We start from the raw sequence: 12,815 nt of genomic DNA, 5'->3' as shown, positions 1-12,815 counted from the left end.
AATGATCTCGTTATCACGGGAAAACAGAGGAAAATTATCTTGTTATCACGGGAAAACAGAGGAAAATTATCTTGTTATCACGGGAAACCAGAGGAAAATTATCTTGTTATCACGGGAAACCAGAGGAAAATTATCTCGTTATCACGGGACAACAGGAAAATTATCACGGGAAAACGGGGAAATTATCTCGTTATCGAGAGAAACTGATGAAAATGATTTCGTTATCACGAGAAAACGGAGGTATTATCTCATTATCACGGGAAAACAGAGGAAAATGATCTCGTTTTCACGGGAAAACAGAGGAAAATTATCTCGTTATCACGGGAAAACAGGAAAATTATCTCGTTATCGAGAGAAAAATGATGAAAATGATTTCGTTATCACGAGAAAACGGAGGTATTATCTTGTTATCACGGGAAAACAGAGGAAAATTATCTCGTTATCACGGGGAAACAGGAAAATTATCTCGTTATCACGGGAAACAGGAAAATTATCTCGTTATCGAGAGAAAACTGATGAAAATGATTTCGTTATCACGAGAAAACGGAGGTATTATCTCGTTATCACGGGAAAACAGAGGGAATAAAATGTATGTAATGTGTGACCCTTGAGGGCTTCCGTAGTATAGCATGTAGAAATGTCATAAAAGTCACAATATAGCATGCTGAAAAAAATCAGTATGTCGAAAAAAGTAAATTAAAAAAGTCACAGAATAGTATGCTTTCATTAATAGTAATTAAAAAGCAGTAGCATTAGTATAGTATGGCATCAAAAATGTCATAAGAAGTCATAGTGGTGTTTGGCATTTAAATGGCATAAAAACAGTTTAGTATTGCATAAAATGTAAAAAGTGAGTGTAGTATGAAATAGTAATGTTGACATTTTTAGTACAGTATGGCATAAACAACTCATAGTATGACATAAAACTTCAGCATAACAACCTATTGGGACAAATATACATCACTGAAAACAAGCTTCATTAGCCTTCATCGTCGCTAAATTGATTTACACCCTCAGTCGACTCCCCTTTACATCTGCTATGTATTAAGTACTTATTATATTTTGTCAGATTTTAAATTTCATCATATGACTAAACATTTCAATTTAAATAACATTTTGTTGTGAAATAAACTGTGGGTAGTGATGAAATCAATGAGGTTCACAAATATTTAAAAAAAAAGTTTTTTATTCAAATGTTCACCAATACAAAAACAAATGGAGAGCATCTTCAGAACTTCAAATAATGTTTCTTCCCTGTCGTTAGCTCATTTTCTGATAGTGGTTATGACAGGGATGTGTGTGTGTGTGTGTGTGCTTTTACATCTGCAGGGATGTCACCATCCAAGACATGTTCGACAGACCTTGTCCATATACATTTCAAATGACAACAAGCTGCTTTTTGAGATCTTCTGCATGCCAACAAATTTATCAGAAATTTGATAGGAAAAATTAAGACTTAACTCAATAGAAGTAAATTGGAGTTGTGTCAAAAACCCCAAATAAATAACCTTGTAAAAAAGATCACATCCTAGTTGTAGTCCCGCATAATGTCCAATAAAATGTCACACCTTTTAGACGTAAAAAGGTAAATGTTTGATTGCTGGTAACAATCCTGCAGACGACTCTTCTCACAACGTGTGTTGCATGTATACAAATAAAAAAATAGGATCAAGAGTCCTTATCTGGCAACGCAACAATGGTCCTGGGTGCCTGTCGACAATTTCCTCTTTTTTTCTTTATTTCATTACAGTCAAATAATAACACTGCATATTTACAAAAGCACACTGACACAGTCAGGGAAGGAAAAAAAAACCCGACATGACCGGACCGACTGGTGCAAATGTAAGAATGAGCAGTTGCAGTCTGCACTAGTATGGAAATGTTGCTTTGTTTGGGGTGACACAATTGCGCTACACTATTATACAGGATGTATGAAAGGAAAACAGTTGATCTTGATTCAGTGATTTTGCTCATTTTGCTAGTCCAATCTTCTTAGCTTCGGTTTCATAAATAAGTAACCGCCACATCTTCACTATGAAGACTTCAGCTTCTTCATCGAGAACCTAAAACCAAAAACAAAGGAAAGTTTATATATATTAAAAAAAAAAAAGGTACAGATCAAGATTAAGAAGGCTGGAACCTCTGTCAAAAAGTTTAAAATACTCAAGTTTACCATCATTTGACAAAGAACAGTTGCAAATCTTCACATTTAACAAGCAGAAACCAACGTTGCAGATTTTTTTCTTGACAAAGGATGCATGTAGTAGATACATGCAATGTCCTGTTCTTTCACATTTGAAATGATCTGCAGTGAGTTAGGTTTTTATCCAGCTAGAAAAAAATGGCTTCACAAGAGTTTAGCGAAGTCCCGGCTCATAAACTGCATTATTAAACTCTCTAAACTGCATTCTTGTTTCCATTTGCCAGGTAAAGTGTTGACAGATGCTTCTTGCGTAATTGTTTTATCTTGTTCTGCTTTTGCGTCTAGAAGATGCTTGAAAGCAGCAGGGATAAGGAGTTAGGCTCCGGTTTGGTTTTTTCACCCTTGTTCCGGTGATCTTCACATCTGAGTGATGAGTGTATGCTAAAAGGTTTCCAGGCAGAACTCAAAGAGCCACTTTGACTTGTTTGGTGTGTGTTTCTTTTTCGCCGTCACATTTTAAAATTGCTACGTCAGACAAAAAAAAAAAAATTCATAAAATCTTACTTCCCATGTATTTCATTTAAAGGCTTTGGAAAGATTGATTGAAGACTTCATACCAATTAAGCCCTTCTTTTTAGATAATTTTTTAAAGGAAGCGTCAGTGTTAGGGGCCGACTCATCCGTTACATAACTCACCATGGCAACATCATCCAAGATACTCTGTGGCATACTGTGAGACATCACCTAGGAAAAACAAAAACATCAGAATCACTTCACGTTTCATGCTCCGAGCGTTAATGAAGTCAACAGCACAGGCGTCACATGATCAGTACCTTGGAGCAGACGAAGTCCACTAATGTTGCCTCTTCCTCTCCGATGTACTCAATAATCTTTTTATTGATCCAGGGCCGAACGCGTCGTTCCATTAACGTCTAAACAGGACAATAGATCAAGGCACACGTTTTGCTTTAGAAGTGTAGTTAACATCAGCTTCCATTTGTAATGTATGTAAATGATAAACTCAACAGGCAAAGACTGTAACCACTCTGAGGCCACAGATTAAAGTACTTAGTGTGTGAACACACTGCAGCTTCTCCTAAAGGCCATAATATGTTGGTTAACTTGTCTGCTTAAAAAAACACAAATTCAACGAAATTCCACTTATTTTCCTTCTCTACTCACCGTGTCAACCATAGTCCAGTCCAGCGGATAGGAGAACAACTCAGGCTTTGCTGTGGGGATCTTTTCTATCAGGGTCTTGATGTGTTGACGTTTCTCCTCGGTGTTGGCCCCCTTTATGCTGGAGAGCCCGGCCCCATCTACCCCGAGGCTCTTGTCGTCATCGTAATCCAGGGGAACCAGCTTCCTCTTGCGAGGCTGTTCATCGGTCTCTTCATCATCAAATTTGTCAAAGACGCTATCCACGGGCAGCTTCTTCCTCTTACCTACGTTGGGTTGACTGGGGCTTCCTGAGGCGCCTGAGAAGAGGACAAGGGACTTCATGAATACAGTTTTACAAATAATAAAGTTCACTTGAATTTATGCAGCTGGGATTACTCTTTCTGCTGTGAATAGATCCGAACGCAGACATAAAACTTAAAATGTTCATCAGTATCCGTTTCAATAAAAAAGGGGAAAAAAATGAATGGAAGTGAAACAACAAAAATGCTTGAATGAATAATTCACCACTATGAGGTTATAGGTTATGAATCTTTGACATTTGTAATGCTGCAGGAGTTTTTTGTAGATGATAAAATGTTATTTCATGTGCTGCCACCCTTCCTAAATCTGCCTCGTCTACCTCTTCTAAAAAGCGATTCCCTACGTCATTTCAGGATCTACTTTAAAACTTTATTCTCCATACATATTACAAAAAAATGCTTTTGTATGCTTTTCCAGACAAATGACAGAAGACTAAAGAGAACAGAATTGTGCTGTGAGGTGGCTGGTTGTTAAAACGAGGAGGATGAGGATTTTCTAATCACACAAGCTACAACCAATATGCAAGCTGTGAATGTAAGCTACTGTTAATGCAGAAAGGTGTGACGTTTTCTTCCCTTTTTTACTGAACTACACCAATACAAATAATGTGTTTTAAACAGAAATACCACATGGGGTTTTAGAGGGGAATCTGGCACTATTATGGTCGTTTAACTTCACATTTTCCTTTAACAGTGGAGCTCTTGGCTGCGTCGGTGGACTACTGCTAATAAACATAACCACTGACATGACTTCTCAATAATGTCCTGCGAGTAGTGTTGCAACAGACGTATTTCTAATCTGCCAGTTATTTTCTCGATTAATTAATCATCACTTTACCAACCACTTAAAAGTCAATACAGAGAAAAGCAGTAAATACTCACATTTTGGAAGCTAGGGACTGTTAGTCAATAGTTTGACAGGAAAGTGAAGTAATTGATAATCAATTTCTGTCTAACTATTAGTTTTAGCTCTCTCCGAGAGCTCCATGTCTGCCCATCTTACAAAGAGGACACAATTATTTAGACTCACCCAGTTTGAGACTGAGGCCAAACTTTGGCCGGTTTTCCTCCTGCGGCAGCGCCTCGGGGGGTGAATTCTCGTGGGGGATGATGATGCCGCAGGGCGACTCGTCCCCGGGTGTATTTGGGGATGCGTCGCCACTGACTGACGACACCGAGGGCGCTGCTGTGATTGGCCGCATTGTCGGTTTCAAGCACGGTTTGGTGTCGGGGTTATCTTCGTCGTTGTCATAATCATTTTCCTCACCCTCCTCCACCTCATCATCCGAGTGGGAGGGCCGTACGCGGGGTTCTACTCTTTCCTTTTCCTGTTCCTGTCGGCGCTCCTGGTGTTCTCGTGAACCCCTGTGGCGTGGCCGTTCCTCCTCGGGCTCCGGCTCTTGGATGACGGGAGGTTGTCTCAGACGCTCCTCCTCTTCCTCCTCCATCTGGACCAATAAGAGGCAGATATGCAGAAGATTAACATCCAATCAGTTTTTTTTACAGAAAAGAAGGTCAACAGACAATGAAAGCTGGACACCACAGATGTGCAGAGATGCAGAGAGACTCGGATGATAAAGTGACCTTCACAAAGACAACAGACAGCCTGCCCACTCACTACAGATAAACAGGCAACACACACACACTATTATTAAGCACAAGCATACCCTGCGTAGCTCTGCGTCTGGGTTTGGATGTCCCTCGTCTAACAGCCTCTGTCTGATCTCCTCCAGCTCCTCCTTCTCTCTCTTCCTGTCACGCTCGTCCGCCTCCATCTCCTTCTCTCGGTCTCTGAGACGCTTCTGCAGCGCACTGCCCCTAGGGGTCACATCAAAAATAACAGCCTTCAGAACAATAGCCATAGCTGCAGTATTGCATCTGCTACAGCACGTCCGATCTGGGTCACAGAACATCTGTTGTGATTTTGTATTATGTTTTTACATGTTTAGGTGCCACGTGGCTCAAATCTATCACAATTAAATGAATACCTAAAAAAGGTTTAATCTTCATAGCTTTAGTCTCTCAATATTTATGCCTCAATTGATAAAATGTCACGAACATCAAAACATACAATTCAAAGTATTTAAAGGCAAAATATCAGATGCATTTACAGAGAAACATTGTTTTTTATAGACCATCTCATTTTGCATGTTGCTCACCTGTAGTACTTGGGATCATCTCTTTCATCATCATAGTCTTCAAGAAATTCTTTCAACCGTTTGCCCTCTTTAACCTGAAGTCACACAGTATCACACCAGCTCTTCAGGGTAATAAATCCACGTAACATTCTGGCTTGTTTAATGAGGACAAGGTGTACACCAAGCGTTCAAAGTAGAGTACGACACCTCTCTGAACATAAGTGGTCATTTATTGTGCTCACCATTTCTCGTCTGCGCTCGTCTTCCCTCTCGGTCTCCTTGGCATAATCCCGTGCCTTCTTCCTCTCCCTGAGCTCCCAGTTTTTTAGACGCTGTCATCACAACAGTACCAGGTAAGCCACAATCAAATATAACCATGGTCAATCACATCAGGCAATATTTTTATTGTAATGTCAGTGCTCCTGTGAAAAACACCCAAATATCCATCCATCGTCTACCGCTTATCCTGTATTCAGGGTCGCGGGGGAGCTGGAGCCACACGCTTAAATTATTTCACTCAATCTCCAATTTATTCGTTTATCTTGGTGGTTCCCAATAATTCAGTGCATTGAAATTTAGAAACTTAGGACCTAGGAGCTGTGATTTTCTTCCAACTTCCCTACCTCCTGATAGGCTGCTTCCTTGTCTCTGAGTTTCCTCTCCAGCTTCCTGCGTTCATATGACTCCTCTTCATCCTCTTGGTCCCGTTTCTTGTCTCTCTCTCGGTCTCGACTCACCTCCCTGCGCAAAAAAAAAGGGGGGAAAAAAAGTAAAAGAAAAGTTACATTTAAGTAGGAGAAGAGATGGGAAGATGTCAATCAAGCGAGGTCTATATACAGTATGCTCAGAAGTTTTTTATTTTTACCAGTGTCCCATAAGACTGCAACCAAGATATTATTAACCCCTTTTTACAGTGTGACATGCAATGATTCAGTAACATTACTATTATTGCAGTGTCCAAAGATGTTTAAACTAAAGGCACTTTCCATGTAACGATCAGTTTCATTATTGATCACTTAAAAACTTGTTGCAGATAGATAATCTGGCCTAACTGTTGGTGAATATATATTATTTTCTCTTAATCCGTTTATCTCCCAGCTCTTGATTGAATCTGAGCCTGTTTATTTCCTTCACCTGGATCGGATGGGTTCAGGGGTCTTGTCACGGGTTCTGTCCCTCTCCCAGTCTCTGTCTCGCTCCTTTTCTCTGGTCCTGCGGTCACGGTCACGGTCGCGATCTTTGTCTCTGTCTCTCTCCCGTTCTCGCTCTTTTTCCCGCTCTCGTTCCTTCTCCCTCTCGCGGTCCCGCCGCTCTCTTTCCCGCTCTCGTTCTTTTTCCCGATCCCTCCGGTCCCGTTCAAACTCCTGCCGATCCTTCTCCCTCTTGTCCTTCTCTTCTTCTAGTTTCTGCAGAGCAAATCACAAACAGGGTCAGCCGATGCCGCACAGGAACCAATGAGTCTTTGCACGCAATTTTCTACTGTGCACAGATCAAGTGGTTTCCAGATTGTTAAAGGTTTCATAAAAGGGACATGCCCTATTCTAATCAGTGCAAAGCTTGCAAGAGATGCTGGAATCCTAACTGGAAACACCTGGAAAGATCAAAAAGCTCACCCTCACAAGCAGACGGTTTCATCGATCATCTAAACCAATAGTGTGTACTTAGTAGTTTATACTGTAAGTTTGAAGCAGCGGTTTATAAAGATTGTAACTGGAAACCACTTCCACGGTCAAAACGATCTGTGAAACATGTTCAACTTGAGGCATTCATAACGAGAAAAAGGCGCTGCAAAAGACAATGCTTTCTCTCCTTAAGAGTCCTCCTCTCAGAACAGAGAAAACGAAAACAGAAAACAGGCGTCGGCCGTTTGTTGAACTAGGTGTTTGTGACTTACAGGTGTTGAACTATGGATTCAGCCCTTCGCTGCCCCTACAAGCCTTTTAAGTTAGGCCTGGGAGGAAAGCAGGTCACAGGGTATACATGGGAAAACATCACGGGATTCTGTCTTGCTTAAGCATCATCAAAACAAACAACCTTTACTTCAATGGGTAACAGGGCATTCGGCAGTCAAGAAATGAACATCAGTTATTTCTGCACAGATAATGAAATTGTAGAAGCGGTCTTACCCCTGCAGAAGTCTTCAGTAGCTCGTCACGACTCATAACAAACTCACACATACACTCATCCCAAGTCTGCCTTCGTGGGCATTACACACAAGGCTTAGAGTTGATTCCGTTTATCGTGAGAACAGAATCCGACACACTATGAGAATATCGAATACTAGGAAACAATACACTAAGCTTGGAGTATTCCCATTACCTTTAGAGCAGTAATTATACAGAGAAACGTACAGTAAGTGCAATAGTCAAATTTACAAAATTGTAGGTAGTCGTATGTAGCCTTAGGTATAGTCAGTGGGTCTTCAGCAAAAAATAAAGACTAATGGTTAAAAGCCTTGGGTGTAATACAAGTGCAGAGAATTACATTTATGACACGACAAAGAAGATGGGAGACCTTAGCAATCATTTTAGAATTGCATTAGCTCAGGTTTAGTATCATTACTTATGTGTCTTGAATCAAGCACAAATCACATTAGATGTTCAAGTTTGCATCTGTTTTGTGTCCTTTCACTTACCTCTGTAGTGTCTACCAAGGCTTGCTAAATAAATACGGTCTATCAAACAGCGCACTCTAAAAAAAAAAAACACTTCTACGGACAAAGAATAAAGTGGCCGTTTTAGCAGAATTTATTTTATAAATTGGAATCATTGAAATTCGGAAAAAGAAACAGTACTGGAACTTGACTTCAAAATAATTTTTGTTCAGATACAACATTGTCAAATCCTCTTATTGTGCAGTTCTACTTTTGGTTGAATTTTCTGACCTGGTTGCAGGACTTTGTTTTGGTAAATTGTCAGCTTTTTTGCAGAAACATATAGACTGCATCCTGTAATCTATCTGGCAGAAAATAAAACTCAGGCAGAGAGTGTAAGACGTTGATGAAAAGCAACAGATGGAGGAGAGAAGTCACACAGTAACACATACAGAGAGCACGTACCTTGTCAGTCTTCAGATCAGTGTGCTGCTGTGGAGAGGGCGCCCCCCACACTAGCATTATAAAAGCTACAGCCAAAGTCACTGCAGTGGTTATTGACAAGAGTCCCTGTGCTTCAACATGAACACTATTAAGACAAACCATCATTTACAGAGGACTCGCACAGGTTCACCGACACGCGCTTTCGGAGCACAACCAGGAGTGTCACAAAATGATAAAACAATCAAAAGGTTGGGGGGAACTTTTGTATTGTCAAATGGTTGGCTGTGTAGGGAGCATCATAAGCCCTGACAATACACACAAAAGTGGAGTACAGTTGCCCCTATGCAAGTCCTCTAGAGGGGGACGCCCAATTCATATATATAGTAAATAAAGGATCATACTTACATCCTATCCTCGTAACTTTTTCCAAAGCTCTGAGATTCATCTTGCTTTAGTCACCATATGATCACTATCATAATGGTGGGGTTTAATGAATAGATTAGCTTTTAAGTAACTTTACATCGTCTCCATGCATTTTTGTGTGATGAATGAAGAATGGATCTATAATAGTCACACCTATAGTTTCACTAAACTGGTCACAGGTGTCAAATCTGCCTACTTGTGGTGTTTGAACATTGAACATGAAACATTTCATATCATATGGGGCAGATTAACATGTTTGGTGGCATAAATTTTAAGGAGTGCCAATTTGTAGCACAGTATGCATGTTACTGAGATCAAGAAAAGCTGGGTAATGTGTCGATTAAATGTGCAAGCTCTAGGAGTGAAATATGTGAGCAGCTGCTGTCCAAACCTGTAATGTCAACTACAAGATCAAAGGAGCCACTTTACCTTGTGAGTGTCTCGAAATTTACTAATTTCTCTGGAAATCAGGTCTCTCTTGTCCTCCTCCATATCAATAGTGTTAATGTCATCCTAAAGAAAGGGAAGCACCAATTAATCATCCAAGTAACACTGTCACATCTTAAGTTCCAAGACAAAAACAGCTCCAAGTCAGAGGAGTAAATGAAAGGTGGTTTACCTCTTCTTTTTTCTCCTTTTTTCTCTTTCGTCGCTGGGAGTCCTCATCCTGTGAAGGTGCATTGAGTTCCGAGGCATATTCTTGCATTAATCCATCGATAGCACCTTTAATAATCTGATCCCTCTTCTTTGTCTCCTCGTCTAGAACCTCCTCGTCATCATCTCCTTCATCTTCATCCTTTTTATTCTGCCAGTAGAGAAAAAAACCTCCTAGTTCAGTTTCACTGCAATACATCATCATTTATTTGAATCTCCTAATGGATCGGAGATGTGGGCAGCGATTCGGAGATCTTGAATGAGCCTAAATCGATTCCTAAAGCAATGAATACAGGCACACTTATACAACTCATCACCAGTAATTTGCCTAAAACGGCATCGTACCCCATTCGCTGTCTTTTTCTTGGCCTTCCACTCGTCCAGCTGAGCTTTAGTCTTGGCATCCACCTTCACCAACAGATTTTTCTCTCCTATCGGCAGGTCATGTAGCAGCCGCAGTGCTCGCAATGTGGACTCTGGCTCTTTGTATTCACAAAACCCAAAGGCTGCAAGAGATGTGGAAATACACATGACAAAAGCTTCAGGTATGCTTATGTATGGTTTGATGGGATAACAAATATTAATTGAGTTAATTCTGGTTGGTTTTACATAAAATCAGCTTGTGAATTTAGGGCTGATTAGACAAGTTACCTCCATGAAACTGAATGGTGACCTAATGAAGCTTGACGTGTGTGTATAATAAATTACCTTGAAGCTTGCCGGATGCTCCTTGGACTCTTTTCCAGCTCAGAACAATTCCACATTTCTGTAACATGAGCACAAGTGGAAGAAGAGTTCACAACTCAGGTAGAAGTAAGAAAAAAAATGCAGCACAGGTTTCCCCACACACAATTTTGTAATCAAATAAGAAAAGTTTATTTGTTTCTTTATTAGTGATCTGTAAGATCATATTAGAAACTAACCATGGAGGTGGTTGAGTTGACTCCTTGAAAAAAACAATAATAGAGCCAAATTTGTGTGATTCCAGAGAAATGATGGATGCAATTTTCATTCCCAGAAGAGAGTTATTTTTACATGACCAAATCAAATCAACTTTATTGTCCAGAAGGGAATTTGTCTTGGGCAAGGGGTGCTATGCAGAGCTGTGATCAAGTGATAGCATACAAACATGGACATTGACATAATCGCATAAGACATAACAAGTACAACCTCCTCTTCATTTATGTGTGATCCGAGTACTGGTAATATTTGTAAATCCTTTTCGTTCCTTACCGCGAGCAGCTGTCTGATCAGCATGTCTGATGCTTTCTCCGATATGTTCCCCACAAACACTGTAGTGGTGGGGCCGCTGTTCTCGTCTCTGAGTCGCAGGATTTCCTTTTTATGGATCGCAGGCTTACTGATCACTTGCACAGAGGGTAGCATTACTGTAGAAGTGGGGGTCATGATGCCCACGTGAATCGGGATCATTGGACCTCCTAAAACAGCCAAAGGAAATGTACGGTACATCAACGAGAGACAAGGCAATCTGTAATTAAATTTTGCTTGAAATGTGATGTTTTGTATCTGCAGATCATTATAGGTTCCAACACAGTATGTTTCTCTATTATCTGAGAAGCTGAAATCTGCCAGTGGCTTACCTGTAGGGAAGCCAGCAAACTGAGGGGGCATCCCGGGGGGTGGCAACAGTGCCCGGTTTAAATGAGGGGGGAAGGACATCCTGGGTGTGAATCGGACCAACCTGAGGAAAGAACAGTGATGCTCATCAGTTATCTATGTGTTAAACTCACTTGGTCCTCCAAACAATGTAGAGTCAATATTAGGAATACGATTTAAACTAAGCTCAATTTTCGTTATAAGGACGCAGAGGAAAACACTGCCATGATGTGTCTGAGACGTTAGTGTGGCATTACGACTTTTGCTAACCAATTGTAACGCTACATGAAGCTTGCTTTGCTCAGTAGAGTAACTTAACGTGCTCTAACTTAATATCATCGAGCCCCACCGTTGGTGTATTACAACTTTGTTTTAGCACGGTATGTTGTGTCCTAGCGTAACTAAAACGCATGCTACCAAAACAAACTTAGCTGTTTAGTACGCTATTTGGGCAACACTAGCATTGAGCACGCTATCGTACCCGGCACAACTAGGCTAAGCTAACATTAGTCAGAGCTGCTGTTACCAAACAACTAACTCACTTTTTTTCTGGCTCAATATGACTTCGGAATGAACGTGAACACGTCGTCATATACATACCCAGATTTAGATGCCGTAAAGGGGAATACAAACTGGTTTCAGACGGTCACTAAGCAGGAAAATCGTTATAACGTCCCGAATGTTGGATTAGCACGCTAGGTAGTCACGGGCCTTCAAACACATTCACGCAGGCGCTCTACGTACCAGACTCAAGGCGCGCTCGTTTTCCTGACCGGGACGTGGCCGCCGGGCCGGGCTGGGAAATGTTCGCAATTCTACTAGTAGTGGTAGTAACATTAGTATTACTACTACTACTACTACTACTACTACAATAATAATAATAATAATAATAATAATAATAATAATAATAACAATGATAATAATATAATGATAATAATATCTTAGTATTGCAGTATGCTATTTATACATAATTGTAAAAGAGTTGCAACTTCAAGCTTTCTGCTTTAATGTAAAAATCAGGGGACAGGTGAGGCGTCAGTAACAGCGTGTGCGACCTGATTGCATGGACCTATATATTTCCTGTCCTATCCATTTGATTGATTGAAGGCCCAGGCGTTCATAACATCTTTTACCTTTGACATGGGAATTTGACCGGGTTTATTACCCTTGCTGGGCGCTTTAATACTATATCTGAAATACATTTTCATCTAATATCTAATGTTTTCATATAATGTCTTTATTCGTGCACCATTTCGCAGATAAATGATTAAAGTGGTTGGTTACCATGGTGTTTTTGTTGTAGGATACATTACTAGTTCCGT

General features: G+C 40.5%; 2 protein-coding genes across 2 annotated transcripts in view; one reads left to right on the top strand and one right to left on the bottom strand.

Moving 5' to 3' along the window:
* hsp90ab1 (heat shock protein 90, alpha (cytosolic), class B member 1) overlaps positions 1 to 12,815 on the top strand; it is a 62,421-nt gene that overhangs the window by 43,165 nt on the left and 6,441 nt on the right. The window lies entirely within an intron of this gene.
* On the bottom strand, positions 1,169 to 12,226 carry rbm25b (RNA binding motif protein 25b). The gene is made up of 17 exons (XM_084030868.1): positions 12,094 to 12,226; positions 11,478 to 11,578; positions 11,110 to 11,315; positions 10,585 to 10,642; positions 10,222 to 10,382; positions 9,842 to 10,027; positions 9,652 to 9,735; positions 6,897 to 7,168; positions 6,386 to 6,503; positions 6,005 to 6,094; positions 5,784 to 5,857; positions 5,292 to 5,442; positions 4,655 to 5,072; positions 3,326 to 3,621; positions 2,977 to 3,075; positions 2,840 to 2,887; positions 1,169 to 2,063 (listed from the first exon to the last, which is right to left on the bottom strand). Exons 2-17 carry the CDS (start codon positions 11,554 to 11,556, stop codon positions 1,971 to 1,973), a joined length of 2,433 nt encoding a protein of 810 aa, XP_083886994.1. The 5' UTR covers positions 11,557 to 11,578; positions 12,094 to 12,226; the 3' UTR covers positions 1,169 to 1,970.

Source organism: Eutrigla gurnardus (assembly GCF_963514095.1).
Source record: "Eutrigla gurnardus genome assembly, chromosome: 16".
Taxonomy (NCBI): Eukaryota; Metazoa; Chordata; class Actinopteri; order Perciformes; family Triglidae; genus Eutrigla; species Eutrigla gurnardus.
This window is presented reverse-complemented; position numbering and strand designations above follow the sequence as displayed.